The sequence below is a fragment of the Sebastes umbrosus genome, chromosome 12, assembly GCF_015220745.1.
Source record: "Sebastes umbrosus isolate fSebUmb1 chromosome 12, fSebUmb1.pri, whole genome shotgun sequence".
Classification (NCBI taxonomy): domain Eukaryota; kingdom Metazoa; phylum Chordata; class Actinopteri; order Perciformes; family Sebastidae; genus Sebastes; species Sebastes umbrosus.
In genome coordinates this window covers 14207188-14227663 of record NC_051280.1, presented here as the reverse complement: position 1 = coordinate 14227663, position 20476 = coordinate 14207188, and the positions used below count along the sequence as shown (strand labels likewise).

General features: G+C 37.4%; 2 protein-coding genes and 1 long non-coding RNA gene across 6 annotated transcripts in view; 1 reads left to right on the top strand and 2 right to left on the bottom strand.

Moving 5' to 3' along the window:
* Positions 1–20391, bottom strand: part of LOC119498618 — a 60831-nt gene extending 40440 nt beyond the window's left edge. Inside the window, exons 1-4 of one of the 4 annotated variants that reach the window (XR_005209152.1) lie at positions 20230–20391; positions 20032–20137; positions 18965–19020; positions 10447–10882 (exon numbers count right to left, since the gene is read on the bottom strand). This is a non-coding gene — a long non-coding RNA (uncharacterized LOC119498618). Of the gene's footprint in view, positions 1–10446; positions 10883–16190; positions 16250–18314; positions 18791–18964; positions 19021–20031; positions 20138–20229 lie in introns of those variants that run through there. The other 3 variants (XR_005209151.1, XR_005209153.1, XR_005209154.1) reach the window with 3 other exon arrangements.
* LOC119498610 (5-beta-cholestane-3-alpha,7-alpha-diol 12-alpha-hydroxylase-like) lies at positions 4629–7136 on the bottom strand. Its single transcript, XM_037787631.1, has one exon. It carries the CDS (start codon positions 7069–7071, stop codon positions 5536–5538), a length of 1536 nt encoding a protein of 511 aa, XP_037643559.1. The 5' UTR covers positions 7072–7136; the 3' UTR covers positions 4629–5535.
* On the top strand, positions 14282–18054 carry LOC119498615 (HIG1 domain family member 1A, mitochondrial-like). The gene is made up of 4 exons (XM_037787639.1): positions 14282–14434; positions 14949–15023; positions 16493–16627; positions 16897–18054. Exons 2-4 carry the CDS (start codon positions 14954–14956, stop codon positions 16968–16970), a joined length of 279 nt encoding a protein of 92 aa, XP_037643567.1. The 5' UTR covers positions 14282–14434; positions 14949–14953; the 3' UTR covers positions 16971–18054.
* Positions 20392–20476: the final 85 nt, after the last annotated feature.

Sequence of the window (20476 nt, the reverse complement as noted above, 5' to 3'; positions counted from 1 at the left end):
GCATAACACATAGATAAGTGCAAAGAAGAGAAGGATAGAAAGTGTTTCAATGCGTCAGCACACAGCAGACAACAGAGCATTACAAGACATAACAAGTATTTCAGCAATCTGATGTTTACAGTTACAGAAGGCAAAACCGTCGAGTCACTGTCTTATGGTGACAAAGTTGAACATGTGAGGCCCTGAGATTATCTAAAGGTACACTGCCTTAATGCAGATATGAAAATTGCCATTACATAATTTATCAATTAATTATTAGTTCCAAAAGGGCAAAACCTTTGGCCCTACATCAGTAGGGGTGAAACAGTGAGCGGGGATATGTGAGCCATGCTCACTTTTGATTTGTTTTGTGGGCGTTAGGGCAACTTTATCTTTATCACACTTCAGATTGTGGCAAGGTCAGCTTGCCCCAGATATGTAACCGCCCTTGAAACAATGACCATCATTCTCATCTCTGTTGAGAGTTGCACATTTACAGTACCGATCGGCTCTCGCAAGAATATGGCAGCAGGTAAAGACAGTTTATGGTCTGAAGCAAAAGCGAGCATTTCAATTATCCTGGAAACAGGAGATTAGTTGGGTGGTTGTTAGTTGGGACAAAACTGCAACTATATATTGCGCAGTTAGCTGCAAGTTTGAGAGCAAGGCGGATAAAACGGGGTCATTTTTCAAAGGCACGTCAAGTTTCCGAAAAAACATCACTGGAATGACATACTGTAACAAAAGCTGACAGCATCTCACATGCATGGCAGCTAAGAGGGCTGCCATCAAACCCTCCTCCGGCGATGTTTAATCCCTGAATGGCGATTAAACATGACACCATCATGGGCTCTGATCACGACTGCTGACATATCAGTAACCCACATGAGGAACTGTGTGTTACATACATGAGATGTAATGGCATGTCTGTCTTTAGGTAAAAAATTAACTTAATTCAAAGTGATATTTGATGTACAGTAAGGGGTTTACATGTTTCCTTTCAAAATTGTAATTTTGCCTGACAGAGGGTACCTGTACTAATTTGTTTTCAAGCATAAAACTGATCCACTGTACAGTGACTTTGTGTTTATACCAACAAATTGAAGTCCCAGAGATTGAATATTTAGGCAGTGAAATCAAAACTGATTTCAGAATTTCCCATGAAGTCAAACATCAATCTAGTAATATGTTGTCCCACTATTATTGCAAATGGAGGTGAAAATATATGACACACATTTTAAGATAAGGTAATCAAATACAAGTCCACAAACATAATCTTCAAAAATGACAATAGGGTTTAAAAACACCTCTCTGACCCAGTCTCACATTACTCATTGTAAGGTAGTAATTATTTTGTTGGTAGGATTACCAAAGGTAGTATTTACTGCAGGCTTATCACAAGGTTTTTTGTTTTTTCTGGTCACTTATTGTATGTTTTAAGATTAATTTGGTCTAATATTGGACAGCTGCTAAATTGAATAGGGTTAAACAAAGCAAAAGGAACCCATTAGCTTGTTTTTCTTAAGTTTCCTCCATGTGTTATCAGATACGGGAGATGACGTAGAAGTACAGCATATGGCATGCATTAGTACCAGATGTGTGCGTGAGTTGGTTTCCGTGTGTGTGGGCATGCCATCCGCAGCAATAAACAGCAGTGAATGTTTCGACCCACATCAAAGCAGCTGTGTTTTTGCAACCGAAAACCCATTCTACTGCACTCTATGCAACTCTACAAACATAGTCCTAACTAGGGATGCACCGATCCTTCTTTTTCAGTCCCCATAGCAATACCTGGGCTTTGGGTATCAGCCGATACCGAGTACCGATCCGATACCTTTAATTAATAAGCTGTATGCTGGAAGTGACTGGGATGATTCATTTATGTGTAAGGCAAAATCAAACTTGACTTAAACATTGCTTTCCTTTGTAAAACAAAATGTGACCAATAAATACATATACATACATTTATTTAATTGGTCTTTATCATTAAAATGATAAATCGTACACCAACAACTTGGTAAAAAATCTTCAAAATTAACAGGAATTACAATTCAAATGTAAACCTTTTTAATGCAGCAGCAAATTAGACAAAACCTAAACAGGAATTAAAATAACAGTATAAAATGTATATAGTATATTAACATAAAATGTAATTGTATCAGTATCAGTTAAAGTCTGAGACTAATATTGGACAACTGCTAAATAGGAGATGGCGCAACAAAACAACCTATTGGATTGTTTTTCTAAATTTCACTTACCACTTTCGTCAGATGCTGGACATGACGTAGAAAGTGCATATGGCATGCATTAGTACCAGAATGAATTCACTGCGTAATCTTCCTGTCTTTTATGTAAACAAGTGAACAGAATTTTTTTCCTTTTTGTCTCTCTTTCTCTGTGTTTTGTTTTATCTGTGTGTGCTGTCGTGGGCTTATAGTCTAGTTGTTTAATAATACACTGCTCTGTTCTTTTGAGAGAAAAATATCTATTCTCAGAATTGTTACTCAATTGCATAACATTATATTTTTTACCCATTTTGTGATATTGTATGATTGCTGTGATGCAGCAACATCACCACGATAACCCACGTCCTCCACCATCAACTTGAGGAAATAGTGTAACGTTTTAAGAGTATTGGGATACACCCACAATACAGTATTTAAGGATGATAACAGTTCATTTCTAATGAGGAAGTAAGGTATGAAACAACATGCAGGGATGGCTGTAGCTCAGTGGGTAGAGCGGGTCGTCCTTTAACCACACGGTTGGTGGTTAAAGCACGATGCTTATGATGAGTTAAAAGCAGAGGTCAAATTCCATGTATGTACCTTTGTATACAGACGTAGGCAAAGTTGTTGGTACCCTTCCGTTAAAGAGAGAAAAACCCACAATGGTCACTGAAATAACTTGAAACTGACAAAAGTAATAATAAATACAAATTTACTGAAAATTAACTAATGAAAATCAGATATTGCTTTTGAATTGTGGTTCAACAGAATCATTTTAAAAAACAAACTAATGAAACTGGCCTGGACAAAAATGATGGTACCCCTAGAAAAGATTGAAAATAGTTTGACCATAGGGACATATTAAACTAAGGTGTGTCCTGTAAATAGCATCACAGGTGTCTTCAAACTTGTAATCAGTCAGTCTGCCCATTTAAAGGGTGAAAAGTAGTCACTGTGCTGTTTGGTATCATGGTGTGTACCACACTGAACATGGACCACAGAAAGCTAAGGAGAGAGTTGTCTCAGGAGATTAGAAAGAACATTATAGACCTTCATGTTAAAGGTAAAGGCTATAAGACCATCTCCAAGCAGCTTGATGTTCCTGTGACTACAGCTGCTCATATTATTCAGAAGTTTAAGGTCCACGGGACTGTAGCCAACCTCCCTGGACGTGGCCGCAAGAGGAAAATTGATGACAAATCGAAGAGACGGATAATACGAATGGTAAGCAAAGAGCCCAGAACAACTTCCAAAGAGATTAGAGGTGAACTCAAAGGTCAAGGTACATCAGTGTCAGATCACACCATCCGTCGCTGTTTGAGCCATAGTGGACTTAATGGAAGACAACCCAGGAGGACACCAAATCATAAAAAAGTGAGACTGGAATTTCCCAAAATGCATATTGACAAACCACAAAGCTTCTGGGAGAATGTCCTTTGGACAGATGAGACAAAACTGGAGCTTTTTGGCAAGTCACATCAGCTCTATGTTCACAGACGCAAAAATGAAGCATCCAAAGAAAAGAACACTGTACCTAATGTGAAACATGGAGGAGGCTAGGTTATGTTCTGGGGCTGCTTTGCTGCATCTGGCACAGGGTGTCTTGAATCTATTCAGGGTGAAATGAAATCTGAAGACTATCAAGGCATTCTGGAGCGAAATGTGCTGCCCAGTGTCAGAAAGTTTCGTCTCAGTTGCAGGTCATGGGTCCTCAAACAGGATAATGACCCAAAACACAGCTAAAAACACCCAAGAATGGCTAAGAACAAAACATTGGACTATTCTGAAGTGGCCTTCTATGAGCCCTGATCTAAATCCTATTGAACATCTGTGGAAGGAGCTGAAACATGCAGTCTGGAGAAGGCACCCTTCAAACCTGAGACAGCTGGAGCAGTTTGCTCACGAGGAGTGGGCCAACATACCTGTCGACAGGTGCAGAAGTCTCATTGAGAGTTACAGAAAATGCTTGTTTGCAGTGATTGCCTCAAAAGGTTGTGCAACAAAATATTAAGTTAAGGGTACCATAATTTTTGTCCAGGCCAGTTTCATTAGTTTGTTTTTTAAAATGATTCCGTTGAACCAAAATTCAAAAGCAATATCTCATTTTCATTAAATTTTTATTTATTATTACTTTTGTCAGTTTCAAGTTATTTCAGTGACCATTGTGAGTTTTTCTTTCTTTAACGGAAGAGTACCAACAATTTTGTCCATGTCTTTATATGATGATTCTAAGAAAGTTTAAGTTTAAGAAATGGTGATATATAATGTCATACATTAACCAGCTAAGACAACGGAGTGCCAGTCATGGGCTACTGGGCAATTACATTGTAAAACAAAGTTCAGAGACCACAATGTAATAGGTTTATCTGGTCAAGGAAAATTAAATGAATAGGCCCTGGCATCATAAAATGTGATCTTTTGTTATTTTGGTCAAATAAAGGCTTTATTACAGGTTGAAAACAAATCTAAAAACAGACAAGCATTAATGCATAATCATGTGAACAAGCCTAACCTAAAACCTAACCATGACCTTAATCTAGTGAAACCAGTCCAGTGATGTTCCAGTCATGGGCATACCTAAAAACCACAGATTTTTGTCTTGATTGGCAGATTAAATATCACTCATACCTTAGAGAGAAGCTAGATAACACCCGCCATCTCTGATATTAAGGTTACACAAACAGAGAGGTGCTTTTGTTCAACAAAGGTGAACTAAGGATACAACAATCTAACAAATTAATTTAAAATATTAACAAAGCAAGGCATCTCAGATTTTTCAACTTTTTTTTGTTCTCACCCCTCCATAGACATGAGATGTAACTAGTTATGTAGACTTTTGGTCTTGCTTGATAAATTATTAGACATTGACAATTCACAGTGAGTCATTGGATATGTAGCTTCACTGGAAAGGATATCATGCTGGAAAACAGCTGTGCAAAGAAGCAGTCATATTTACAATATTTTGTTAAACCAACAGTATTTGTTTATTCAAAGATTACTGAATTATTGTTGACTGGATTGAACTGCTCTCTCATTAGCAAACAGAAGAAAGAGGAGTTATATTCATAATAAACTGTTCAAAACATAGAAAATAGTAGTGCATTTGTGTATAGTACACCTGGAGGGAATCAATCATAGTTCTTATTTAGAAAATGGTTTACAATGTAGTTATACTGTATCCAACAATATTAAAACATGAAAGGTGCTTATCACATCATTGGTGTAAAAACACAAAACACTTCATTGTGTAATCTGTTTCCTACATAATTGTCAAATAAAAGCTTAGAGAGAAAATCACAAATCATTTTATCAGAAAAATTAAAATGATTTAATATCTGAGTCTGTATCGAAACTGAACGTCTCTGTCAGGTTGCATGGATCCAAAGCCCCATCGCCTGAGGTCAATTTCAGGTATTTTCTCATCGGGATTCTTCAGCTCAAACTCAAAATAAACCAACATGAGGAAAAGAAACTGCTTGAGCTCGTTGGTGGCAAAGAAACGCCCAGGACACATGGAGACTCCAGCACCCCAGGGCATGTTGTAATATTTCACCTTCTTCCCTGCCTTGTAAAAATCTGTTTTCTTGCTCCCGTCTGGATTGAGAAAGCGGTCATATTTGAATGACTGTGGGTCGGGGTGGATCTCTGGGTCGACTTGAATGGCAATGTAAGGAAACAATGCCACTCTGTCACCCTCGCGAATGAAGTATTCACGACCATCAGCCATCTTGAAAGTCATATCCTGAAGCACTGCTCTTGTGAGGAGAGGTGCAACGGTGAGTCGGAGGGTCTCTTCTACAGTGCTGTCCAGGATCGGTGTTTTCATCAGCATTTCACGGGTCAGGTTGATTAAAGGGCCACCATGTTTGACTTCTTGCTTAAATTCCTTCAGAACTTTATCGACCTCTGACTTCACTGCTGTCATGGCTTCTGGGTGTTTCATGAGGAAGAGGAGCAGCCAGAATGCAGAAGGTCCTGTGTTGCTCTGAGAGACCCAAAGAAGCACAAACGTGTACCTGTCTACCATTGACTCCTTCATACCCATCTCCTCTTTGGCCCGCTGGATGTCCCACACCCATCGGCTGATGTTATCCTTGACCTTCATCTTCTGCACTGAAAGAGTGTTCCAGAAGCACCTCAATAGCCTAACTGCTTCCAGCCTCTCCCTTGGTGGCAGGACCCCATAAGCCAGTTTGGGAAAGAGTTGGTCAAATTTACGAAACTCGTGAAATAAGGCTTCTGATTCAGCTCTGTCTTTCTCTTTGGCTTTTTCCTCACTCCCTTCTGACTCATGTGGCTCATTGCCAAACAGAGACAAGTAGCCAGCCCTGAAAACAATATTGTAGCTGTACATAAACAGTCCGTCCTCCATCCAAGTTCTTTGGTCTTCAGCCGAGTCAATGTTGTGCAGCATGAGGGTCTGCAAATTACTCGTCATGGCTTGTGTCATTACCTCCAGGCCGTCCCCCTTGAGGTGCTTGTTGCTGGACATCTGGAGAATGTTTTGATGCCCCTCTACGGGTGTGTAACCAAACACCCTGCGCACCAAATGCGCAGCAAACTTGTAGAAGTCCAGTTTTTCTCGGCTCTCCTTAACAAGTGACCCAAACGACAGAGGGTCCTGAATAAAGGTGATGTAAAACCCTCCCAGGTGTACTGTGAACACATCGCCATGCTTTTGCTTCATCCTCTCTAGGAACTTACGAGTGTTTCTGCAAAACTCTAAAACATGACCAAGCCAAGGGATGAGCCCCTTATCCAGAGGGGGTTCTCCTGGTCGCCGCTGTCTAAACACCCCGAGGAGGTACAGCCCTCCAATCAGAGCGGCAAGAAAGCCAAGAAGGATCGGCAGCAGAATTCCCATGACTGATTCCTCTGACAGCCACACAGAGATTTGGTGTTAAGGTCCACATCCTGCATGATATACAGACCTTTGCTCCTCCCTTTGCTTGTGGGATCAGCTTCAGCATTCTAGGAGCTGCCTACTAAATACATTTCCATTAAAACATTAAACAGTGAAACCGTTTAACAGAAGAGAACATGAAGCAACACTTTTGCTGTGCGTCAACTGAATAAACACATGGTTTTCAAAATGCCCACGAACAGGCCACATTATAATATAAATTGTTTTACCTAATTTGTAGAAGAAGTTGTTGACACAAAATGTAAAGACACTGGAATGGAATTTGTGTCTAGAGGTCAACATCATGTGAAACTTTCTGATAAGGAAAACAATGATGACCCTGACGGCAGTTCATTGACTTGGTTAAATGTGGCAATCACTTATTTATTATAGCTGCTGGAATAGCTGGTTGGACTTTGTACATTTTGTTTACTTTTTCTGTTGTTAATGCAGAACTGGCCCTGTCACCTCAGGCTTAGATATAATTATTTGCAAGAAGTACAGTGAATCGTGCATTATGTATGATTGCATTAATTAGCTTAGCAAATATTTTTATATCAACAAAACCTTCTTAGTATACCACTTAGGTAGTTTATTTAACTATTTCCAGGCAAAATTAGAGGTTGTTCGACTTAAGATAGAGAAGTTCACAACCCAAGTAACATAACAGCTGTGTCAATTTCTGACATGACAGAGGTGTGTTAAAAGGGGGGAAATAATCTACTAGATGTGAAGCTACTGCAAAGTGGCTTGTGCAACTAACAAAGAGTGCATTCTCATAGCGCAGCGACACATCACCTGCACCATGTTTGCTAGGAAAGTAGTTTTAGAAATGTATTAATGGGCTAAAATGTGTGAGAGTCAAACTTAAGTTCTGCACACTATTGAAAAGCGCCCAGCAAGTTAAATGTACAACATTTCAATCAAACAGATCTTCGTTAGATATCAAGATTTGATAATGTCATGAAGTAAATGTGAGAACATGAGTGTGTTTATGTCGTATCATATCATATTTTGGTTTGCAAAGCACAACTCTTTAAAAAGGACAAAAATATTTTTTTTAATAATAGACTGCTCAGTTCTTTTGAGAGAAAATTATCTATTCTCAGAATTGTTTCTCAATGGCATAACATTATATTTTTACCCATTTTGTGATATTGTATGATTGCTGTGATGCAGCAACATCACCACAATAACCCACGTCCTCCACCACCAACTTGAATAAATAGTGTAATGTTTTAAGAGTATTGGGATAAACCCACAATACAGTATTTAAGGATGATAACAGTTCATTTTTAATTAGAAAGTAAGGCTTGAAAGTGGATAGGAGGTACAGCCCTCCAATCAGAGCGGCAAGAAATGAATGAATTGCATGAATTTCTCTAACATATATCTGGATTTTGTGATATCAAATGGATCACACAACACCCAACTGATTGGGAGTATAGCCCTGATCCTGACAACAGTTCACTGTGTTGATTAAATGTGGCAATTGCTTATTTATTATAGCTGGTGGAATAGCTGGTTGGACTTTGTACATTTTGTTTACGTTTTCTGTTTATCATTTTTGTATAGGCCAGTTTCATTAGTTTGTTTTTTTAAATGATTCTGCTGAACCACAATTCAAAATGATTTTCATTAGTTAATTTTCAGTGAATTTTTATTTATTATTACTTTTGTCAGTTTCAAGTTATTTCAGTGACCATTGTGGGTTTTTCTCTCTTTAACGGAACGTTACCAACAACTTTGCCTACGTCTGTAAATGTTTGTTTATGATTACAGTGTACAAGATGTACCTGATAAAACCTGACCTTGACCTTCTAGTGAAACTTTATTGACAGAACAGAAGCTACTGAAGATAACATCTGCCCTGTCTGATATTAGGGTTACACAAAGGGACATGATGACCATGTTACAGAAATGTATGTTAAGTATTAATGAGATAACTGCATCTTTGCTTTATTTTGCTTTTCTCCACATCAACCATCATGTGCTGAGGGTTGAAAAATTAAAAATGAATGCACTGTACACAAAATAAATAAAGAAAAATATTTGGATTTAATAAGGAGTAAGAGATATGAAATTAAGTGCTTTTAGAGCAATATTTACAGTACTGAATTCACCACTTTAACTTTTTTATATTGATCTTTTGAAAAGTAGAAAAAGAAGCAAGATAATATCTTCACAAAATGTATTTGAACATAAATTGTCAAGAGTTATCTGATTTCTAAAGTCTGCTGTGTGTTGCTCCTCGAATACATAGTCGACATGTAGCACCACCTTCTGGAATGTATATGTAATTGCAGCAGCAGGCTGTAAACAGTACAACTGTGAAACCATACAGTCTATGTGTGAAACATACAACCTAGTTTTATTTATCCATCCATTATCCATTATCTGTTACCGCTTATCCTATTCAGGGTTGCGGGGGGCTGCAGCCGATCCCAACTGACATTGAGCGAAGGCGGTATACACCCTGGACAGGTCGCCAGACTATCACAGGGCTTAGCTTTACTCATACAAGATATATTTAATTACTGTTTGTATTGAGTTAAACAGCTCTCTAATGTTAGGCTAGAGGTGTAGATCTCCAGTGTGATTTGTAAGCAGAAGAGAGTTATATTAAGTTATATTGAAAATAAAAGTGTCCATTCTTGAAGGCTAAACCTAACAATGAGTGTGTGTTCAGACATAACTTCAGTGGAGTTTTAACTGCTCAGATGAGTTATTAACATTTTCGTTTAGGCATGAACTGTTTCTTTAAATTTGTGTTATATTACTCTCAAAACATCTCATTGGTTGTGTTCCTACCGCACAACTAGGGGACATAATGCAGTGGATATTTAAAACACTAAAATGTTTTTTAAAAGAATGAAAAGCTTGAATATATAGTAAATATTAATTAATTATATATAATAAAGTATGGATTTGATTTAACAACTCATACAAAGAGGCGTGCCCTTTAATTGTATTCATGTTTTAGAAACTTTTTATTACCTTTATTTATGTAGTTGGTATTATTTATGTAATTGTAGGTTGCTTATGAAAGAGGCCTTTTTGTTCATCATAAAATGGCTATAGGCCCCTAGCAGGGATAACCTGATGAATATGCTATAGCACTAAGGCTGCCACCAAATACACTGGTTTCAAATAAAGGTCAGTCCCCTTGACCATAAACTTAGAAGCACACACAGACATTCATATGCAAATATAAATATGTATGACTAAATTGATATTAGCCTACTGTAAAGATAATTGAGTGATTCATTTTGATATCACCTTAATTTTGCAGTCTATTTTGGCACTTTGGCATCTTTACAATAAGTTGAAAACTGAACAGTTGCCATCTCACCTCACTACTGATTAGCGAATTCACCACCAGGTGAAGATGTTGTCTTTATTTACAACATGACTGCATGGCTCTGGGCAATATGACTGAAGCAGTTTCCTTTAAAACAAATGTCACTGACATTTCCTTGTCTGTGCACAAGGCAAAGTGTAAAGTTAGAATTCAAATATTAGTTGATAATTTTCAATATTACTTCTCCAGGTCTGCAAACACATATGAAACATATGGGTTGGATCAGCAGAAAGCACAGTATGAGATATGACACTGCATAACACTATACAACATAACAGAATTAAATAAAAAGATGTGTGTATTCAATCACGTTGTTAGAAGGTTGTCTGGAAGATAAGTGATGGTTGTTTCCTTTATCCGTCTATTTTGATCTACGGTGCACATCAGGGCCTGGGGCATGATCAGTCGGACCTGATATTCCATAATTGCATAAAGGAAATGCACAGGCTCATTAGGGCTTCGAAGCTGTTTTTGATTTCCATTCTCAAGAAGGAACACAATGCAGAAGCTCTCACAAAAACGGGATAAGAAAAACAGCGAATCGTGCAATATGTATTATTGCATTATTAGCTCAGCAAATATTTCAATGTCAACAAAACGTTCTTAGTATACCACTTGTGTGGTTTATTTAACTATTTCCAAGAGGAATTAGAGGTTGTTAGATTTAAGAAAGAGCAGTTTCTTCATTAAAATGACATGCATGAGCAAGATACTCCAAATGCTCTTTTGATCATCCACTGTTATTTAGTTTGTGTTAACAAAAACAAATCAACATATACACAGACAGACTGATGCTACAATAATTTGTAGATATTTCTGGATATGCCCTTGATAGTATAATAATAAAAAATTATACAAACAATAATAGTAATAATAATAAAAATAATAATGAAAATAATTACTATTATTATTGTTATTATTGCTTATTATTCCTATTTGTATTGTTATTATGATTGTTATTATTACGATTAATAATAATAATAATAATAATAATGAGAATTGTTATTATTAGTAGTAGTAGTATTGCTATTATATTATCATTACAATGCATTATTATTACAATAATAATAAAAACCATCACTTACTAATAGGACTATATGCCAAATATTAGGGATGTTACGTGCTGTGTCGAGGCTTCGAAGCGTGTGTCGAGTAATCCAGGAAGTTCTCCGCGATGCGCGTATCGAGGCTTGTATCATTTTAGACCAATGACGTCATTGATGACATCCGAAGCCTCGCTGCCCGGCCATACCACGTGACTGGTTCATGAAGTGGTTCAGATCTTCACTGGTTCAACCAATGCCACTTTCCAGAAGTGACACAGAACACTAATATTACCCCTCCTGCCATTATTATATTATATTACACTACACTACAATACAATTATTGACCAAAGGATTGGTTTACACACATAAGATGCATTACTCCCAAAAAATTACAGTTTATTATACATGTATCTTATATACTCATAATATACTTACTAAATAGACTTTTTATTATATATGATATATATATAAATTGATTACATGGTAATAGATTTTTTTTCATTGTTTATAGTTATTCCCAACAGCCTTTACTGGCGCAAAATACAGTATATCACAGATCTGTGGTCCGAGTAGACCACAACCAGCACTGCTCCCAGTAGAGCACTTACACTTACACACCAAAAAACGACAAACTGACAATAACCTGATATTTTCAGGTGGATTTTCATTTAATTCTCACTGTGCAATATCATTTTCCACTTGTGCAATTTTGTTAATAGTCTGTTTATTGTCAATACTGTATATACTGCTCCTATTTTTACACTTCCTATCTTTATACTTGGTTCATATTTTGTTACACTGTGTTTAGCTCTTTTTTTACTGTGTTAGCTGATGCATCTTGTTTTTTGCACTATCCCCTTTGCTGCTGTACACTGCAAATGTCCCCACTGCTGGACTAATAAAGGAATATCTTATCTTATCTTATCACATGGTTAAGATCATATCTGCCTGTTTTACACTCTTTGACCACCAGGTGGTTTTGTGAGCACATGAAGCCTCGAGCAATGAACCCTTTTCCGAACCAATTTGCTGGAAAGCTTCAAAGCTTCATGAGGCTTCATCTCGCCATCACTACCAAATATATTACTCATAGTAATTTAAAAGTGGGTCATAAACCTAAAAATGTGGACCATTCACTCGGATTATTATTAAAAGTATTGTAATCGGGTTTTTGGTTACAATCTTCTGGACCGGATGCAGCACGTTGCAGAAACGTGTAGCCACCATGGATGTATTAAAAGAGCCCCTATGAGATGAGCCCACTGTTACATCATGCCAGAGATCAACACGTGAAGCAAGAGGAATCACTTCCACCTACCTCCGCCTTCGTTTAAATACCGGTAAATCAGGAGAGAACATACAAAAGGCAAGGCAAGGCAAGGCAGCTTTATTTGTATAGCACATTTCAACAACAGGGCAATTCAAAGTGCTTTACAGACAAAATGCAAAAGAACATTAAGAAATAATTAAAACAGTTATAAAAACATAAAAACATTAAAACATTAAAGATTAGAAAATAAAAACAAGCTAAAAATAAAAGCTAGGATAGAAGCTAAAATTGCATAAAACTCAAAAGAGTAGAAGTTATAGTGCAGTGTAAGAATGAAAGGCACCCGCAAACAGGAAAGTTTTAATCTTTGTTTTAAAAGAAGTGAGAGTTGGAGCGGTCCTGCAGGTTTCTGGGAGCTTGTTCCAGATATTTGGTGCATAAAAACTGAATGCTGCTTCTGCATGTTTAGTTCTGACTCTGGGGACACTAAGCAGACCTGATCCAGATGACCTGAGAGGTCTGGATGGTTCATAACACAGCAGAAGATCAGAAATGTATTTTGGCCCTAAACCATTTAGTGCTTTGTAAACCAGCAGCAGTATTTTGAAATCAATTCTCTGAGAGACAGGCAGCCAGTGTAGAGACTTCAGAACTGGACTGATGTGATCCACTTTCTTGGTCTTAGTGAGGACTCTAGCAGCAACGTTCTGAATCAGCTGCAGCTGTCTGATCGATTTTTTAGGAAGACCGGTAAAGACGCCGTTACAGTAGTCAAGTCGGCTGAAGATAAATGCATGTACTAGTTTTTCCAAATCCTGCTGAGACATCAGTCCTCTAATTCTTCTTATATTCTTCAGGTGATAGAAGGCTGTCTTTGTAATTGTCTTAATATGGCTGTTAAAGCTCAGGTCTGAGTCCATGACTACACCAAGGTTTCTGGCTTGGTCTGAGCTTTTTAACATCACAGATTGTAGGTGAGCACTAACCTTTAATCTTTCTTTCAAAAGCGTAAACCAACGTGGTATTACTTAGAGACAGAGAACGGATGGGTTGTTTCACACTGTTAGTTTTTCTAGCTTCTCCGACAGTAAATGTAATGAGGATATGTGAAATGATGAGCTGACAGCGTGAAAGGCTGCAGACTACACTGTAGCCTATCGAGCCAGAAGTAAGATCTCACATTCGTTTCACTATCTTTGACTTTGCAAGGGGATTGTACAACTGATGCTGCGTTCATGACGCATCGGATTTACTACAACAATCGATCTCTGGCACTTTAAACCTGATCATATAATCAGGCGCTAATGATTACAGGGAACATTTTGTTAAATTGCCAGTTCTGTCGTGTTTAGCCAACATGAATAATGCATAGCCTTACACAGAAAATGTCACGGAGATGGAAGTTTACAATTTAACAGCCATTTCCATTACGCAACCTATCTTTACTATTTTTTTTCATACAACCTGAACATGACATGATAACCTGCTGACGTCAGACCTGCGTGGAGATGGGAGTTACATCACGTAGCCGGCTCACTACTTCCTCCATACAGTAGGTACTATCTGAGGCTCTAAAAAGACTCCAAAAAACCTCTCTGGATCATTTCTTTGTAGTCGATTCAAATAACGACACACTCCTTAAACAAGGTAAGACTCAGTTCAGCCTACTGTGGCTTAATGTGTAGGTTTTATCTGATGTTAAAGCTGTAGTCCTCGCTCTCCATGTTGTTTTTATTTAATTATCTGGGCTGTTTCTGTTGTGTTCTTTGATCAAAATACCACTTCAGAAGAGTATAACTTGGTCTACTTGGTATGTATGTGTCGTACAATATGCTAGTAGAGTTATTTAGGCCTATAAGAGGATGTGTCTCCCCCCTGCCCTTCATGTGTAACCTCTGAGCACTTCATGTGGTGTTAACATTACATCTGATCAGTGAGTTAAAAACCAGCTTGGGGGTATGAATTTAAACAGTATTGTAGTTTGTAGGCTAAACCTTAAAGCTTATCCACAACTGTAATTTAGGTTTACAGGGAAGTATTTAACATGGATGTAACAATGGATGGATCCACTCTATACTGAATGAGCTAATATGCTGTGTTTTGTGGGAATAACTTAAGAAGTTACACTAATACCTAACTTTCCTTTCCTTCTCTATTTTAGTCAAGATGTCTTCTTACGAGGAGAATGAGTCTAAGTTCATGCGAAAAGCAAAGGAGAATCCATTTGTCCCATTGGGTGAGTACATCTTGTACCCTAGGTTACATCATGAAAACGATTGAAACTAAGCTAACTTGTATGACATTAATAACTTTAAAAAAACAAACAATAATCTTGTCTGAACGTATGCTGTTAAAGGTACTATGTGGAATTTTCAGAAAATTATTCATGACACCGGTGGCCGTTAAGTGAACTGCAGTCAGTATCCTGTTATTCTAGCGCATGCTCACACTCCATAGGCACGAGCTGGCCTTCCTGGGCACTGGCCAAAACAGTGACTTGACATTATATTACAATCATATATCATATATCATATTTAGAAAAATCGTTACAAACTGTAATGTTCCTATATTTTGGTTAGAACATTAGCTCCATGATACTAACTAGTTCGCCGTTTGGAAATTACTTCATCAGCAAACGTTACAACGCAACCAATGCCAGATCCGTGCCATATGGCTAAGTTACAGCTAGCTGGCTAACCTTAGTTTAGCTTGGGTTAAGTTAGCTAGATGGCCGCCCCTACCTTGCATCGCTCTTGGCTAGTAGATGGCAATTGTTAGTATTGTTGTAGTTATACACCTTTGGTTTGTGTACCGTTAACATCATTTATTGTTGGCTAAAATCAACACTGTTTGACATAATACACAAGTTAGTATCATGGATCACATTAGCTGGTCATGTTGGCAAGCCAGCCAACTATAGCCATATTTTGCTAGCAATAACGTTAACAAGCATGCAAGCTATGGTTAGGCAGGTAGCTCAGCTAACGTTAGCTGATAAAGTAAATTTCAAATGGCAAGCTATTCAATTTACCTGCCAGATCAGCCCCGGAGTCTCGATGGATGACAGTAATTTGCTACGAGCTAGAGACTGTTGGCGCTGTAGGGGAATTGAAGTGAGGCAAGGCACTCGGGAGCGCGCATAAATGTCACATTCCGCAAATTACACCGACCTCGGTTGTGCATTCGTTAAGAAAATGATTGATTGACTTTCTTTCAATTTTCATGGTAAAATCGTCTCGAGTCCTTTACAGATCAGTCCACAGGCTGTTATAGGCAACTATAGGTCTCAGTTTTTAAGTTAAATTACAATCCATTCGGGCGCCTGGTTAGCTCAATTGGTAGAGCGGGTGCCCATGTAACAAGGCTTGGTCCTGACCGCGGCGGCCCGGGTTCGAATCCGGCCTGTGGCCCTTTCCGCATCCACTCTCTCTCTCCCCCCTTTCCAAGACTCTATCCACTGTCCTGTCAATAAAAAAAAAAATGAAAAAATGCCCCCAAAAATATAACTTTAAAAAAAAAAAAAAAAAAGAAGTTACAATCCATTCACACATTGGCAATACAAACCGATTTATACATGTAAATAGTTTCACACAGTACCTTTAGGTATACCCTACTGTTAATTCATTTTTGTTGTAAAAGTTGTTACACTCACTTTGTTTTCATGAGTCATCTGTATAAATTGATCTGTCTTTTTGCTCCTTGCAGGAATGGCTGGATTCTTTGCCATTGTGGGGTACAGACTGATGAAAATGAAAAGTCGGGGAGACACAAAAATGTCAGTTCACCTGATCCACATGCGTGTAGCTGCCCAAGGCTTTGTGGTCGGCGCCATGACTGTTGGTATGTAGCCTGGATCATCATTTTCTGATTTGATCAGAATTGCATCGTTTCAGTTTGTGTAAAAACTGCTGTTTTTTTTGTAGTGGGATGCTTTTTAAAATCCTGGTTATTACAAGTGGTTTGGGCTGTTTAAACTGTCATCATTAAAAACATATAGGTGTGGATTTCGGCTGGTTACATTACGACCATTTCTACTTGTCAATGATGAATAATTTTAAGTAGATGTAAGGGTCGTTGTGTAACTTATCCCTCTTTTTCTTTGTTTTTAGGGGTTCTGTATTCAATGTACAGAGACTACATTGTAAAACCCAGAGAAGAACAGAAAGCATTGGAAAAAAAGTGAACATGGACTCTTACACTGACATTTTATGTCCCTTAATATTACCTCATATTAAGGTGTGTAGAACATTTATATTTACAGATGTGTCATCATTTTTGTATGCACACGCCCTTTCAGCAGCTCACTCACCTCTACTGTAAATAGGTATAACTTATTGAGTACACTTCCTATCCTCTAAGTAATATACCAGAGGGTCAAGCTGTCACTTTTGTATTGAGAAGGAGGTGTATTGATCTCAATCTTTTAACACTGATTACGCTCCGTGTGTTTGCTGCTGTAAACCCAGCTGGTTTTATATATGTGTGGACAGGTGACATGACCAATTTTTGTTGCCTCCTATTTGAATGGTGTGTGAGTGAAATAGCAAAAACTAGAACATGTAGCAAATCATTTGAAAACAGTTTGACTAGGCTAAGCCTAGATTTAAACAAGCTTTTTTTTCTTCTTGTGTTTAATTTATTGCCTCATACCAGATATATTATTTTATGTATTAATGTAGGGATTTTTGCCAAATGGAAAATGCTAACACCCTAGCCCACTTAAAAACAGGCATCCAGTGCATTAGGGATATGTTATGGAAGGCTTTGGTCTACAAGCAAGGCCTGTACCTTCACATTATTTTAACAACAAGGACACAAATGGTTTGTGACTCACCACAGTATCAGATTATCACACAAAACAAATATATAAAGTGATCACATGGAAATTAGAAAGGGAGCAAAAACCATGAGACAAAACCATAAAGGTGTCTTGTACAGATAAAATGTGTGATTTACAAAGGCTAAGTCTTTTTCCATATTTATATCATTACTTTGTGATACACAGGGGTCCAATATTTAATTACAGAAGCTCCACAAGTCTTCATGAGACATATGTGGTAAACTAACTGAGGTACACCTACAGACCGTGCAGTAACCTATAAAATATCATCATATAGCCTACCTTTTGATATGCTTCAATACATGCCTTGTTAAGTTATTCACAAAGTTGAGGTTTGAATGTTGTGTGCAAATACAGAACATGTTAATTTTTTGTAAATTTCTTAATTTTTTTTCTGGAAATAAAAATTACCTTGAAATTGAATGAATACCTGGAATTCTGTTGTGTATGTTTAAACTTCTCCAAATTGCACTGTTTTGACTGTTGTAGCTTGCTCGTAACAAATGCCAAAGTTGCAAAGCCAGTTTATTATGTACACCTAGCTAAAACTACTACAGTCTAACAATAGTTAACAGTTAGTCTGTGTAGGAGACATTTCTCAGTATAACACAATACAATTCAACGGCACCACAAACAACAGCCTCTAAAATAAATTTAACAGTCTCTAAAACAGTTGCAACAAAAGGTGACCATTAAAACATTCATTGATTCAGGTAGGGTTTCTTGAAGACAAGACATTAGTTTTAGTTAGGTATACCTAACATACTGTCCTTTTAAGTGTACAGTTAATTACAAACTATTCTCTTGTATGGTATGGTAGGTGAAACTTTCTTTCTTGAAACTCATGGTAATTGGAAACTTTAGTGTTCAATTTATTGTGTCCAACAAATCCTACCTATAAAAGCATTACACAATTTTGAACATTACCCTACCTCTCCCATCACATAAAACTGCTTTGCTTTCCCTCACCGATACCTTAATGTTTCATACAATGCTTTCCTGCGTAGTGTCCCCACCCTAAGATCCAATTTCAACAGGAAATGCATTACATCAAGGCGGCGAGATGCTCTAAAATGCTGTATCATCGTGACTTTGGACCTCCTGTGAGTGCTATGATGCCAACTGCCATGAGCCAGGTTACACTGTGTAGGCGTACCACCACCCTACCACATAGAAATGCAAGTGGAGAGCACGGATGTCACGTACCTGTTTAGTTTAGTGTCGCAATAACACTTGAGGAGGGTGTGTGTAAGTATGACTATTAGATGACTATCAGCTTTCATCACCCATACAACCCACAATCATACCAAATCAGCATCCTTAAGGTTGTTCCTTACCTCCAAACCTGGGGCGAGGGATGCATGAGGTACTTGAAAATCTTCTATGGGATTCACTATCAAATGGGAAATAATATTTCCCTTTTTGTTTCTAGAGTTATTATTATTATAATCACAACACATATGAATGGGTATTTTAAACATGGATTGGATGTACCTACAGCCAGTATCTTCCAACCTGACAAAACACAATGATTGTACAATTGTGTATTTGGCATGACATGACAGACTTATTTTGTTGGTTTTTTTTGCCTAAAATGGTTCTTTTGATAGTAAAGGTTGCTGACCCCTGGACTAGAGGGTTCTTAATGAATCTTTCTGGTACCGCAAAACATTTGAGCATTGTGATGAAGGTAACACAGCTTATAATCTAAGTATATAGTATATAAGTCTAATGCAGTGAGGGCCAAAGAGCAGATGTACTACGGAGTATTAGGGCCACATTGAGGAAAAAAAGCGGAGATTTCCAGAATAAAGTCATAATATTACGAGAAAAAAAAAAGTCGTAATATTACGAGAATAAAGTCATAACTTAACAAGAAAAAAAGTCGTGATATTACGAGAATAAAGTCATAACTTTACAAGAAAAAAAGTCGTGATATTACGAGAATAAAGTCATAACTTTACGAGAACAAAAGTCATAATATTATGAAAATAAAGTCATAATATTGCGAGCAAAAAAAAAGTCGTAATATAACGAGAATAAAGTCATAACTTTATGAGAAAAAAAGAAAATAACATGTAAAATTACTACTTTATAATATTATGACTTTATTATCATAATATTACAACTTTTTTCTTGTAAACTTATGACTTTATTTTCATAATATTATGACTTTATTCTCGAAATCTCAGATTTCTTTATTTTTCCTCAATGTGGCCCTAATACTCCGTCGTACCGTCATACCATAGACCTAAAACAATGATAAATTAAAATTAAAATGTAAAGAAAAAACAGTTATTCATTTCCATTTTTATAAATCCACAGGGAGCCACTGGAGAGGGGCTAAAGAGACACATGTAGCTCCAGAGCCACAGGTTACAGACCCCTGCTTTAGTCTATTTACCTTTGGCAGTCTGACACAAGGTGCTTTGAGGAGTATGTCGCCCTCATGTGGTCATGTAGGGCATTGCCTTAAGGTGGCCTGCTTCAAACGTCCTTAGTTGAGATTTCTGGGGCAAAAAAAAGTTTTATTTCATCTTTTGAACTGTAACGTATGATGTCAAGATCACTCAAAACAACCAATACAGTAAAACGAACGTACCAGCACATTATGAAAACTTTCCTCCTCGTTTCCCGCCTCAATTTTTCTCTAAAACTATTGGCAAAATTAAAAAAACAAACAAAAAAAACCCCTAAAAGACAGCACACTCACAGTTCTTCAATTGAAATTACTGACTTCTGAAAAATTGACAAATTGACAAATATTTACCGCTAACTGATGTTACAGACCTGTGAACTAATTAAGCAGCATGTCCTCTTGTTCCCACGGCTACCATTATTGCTCTCGC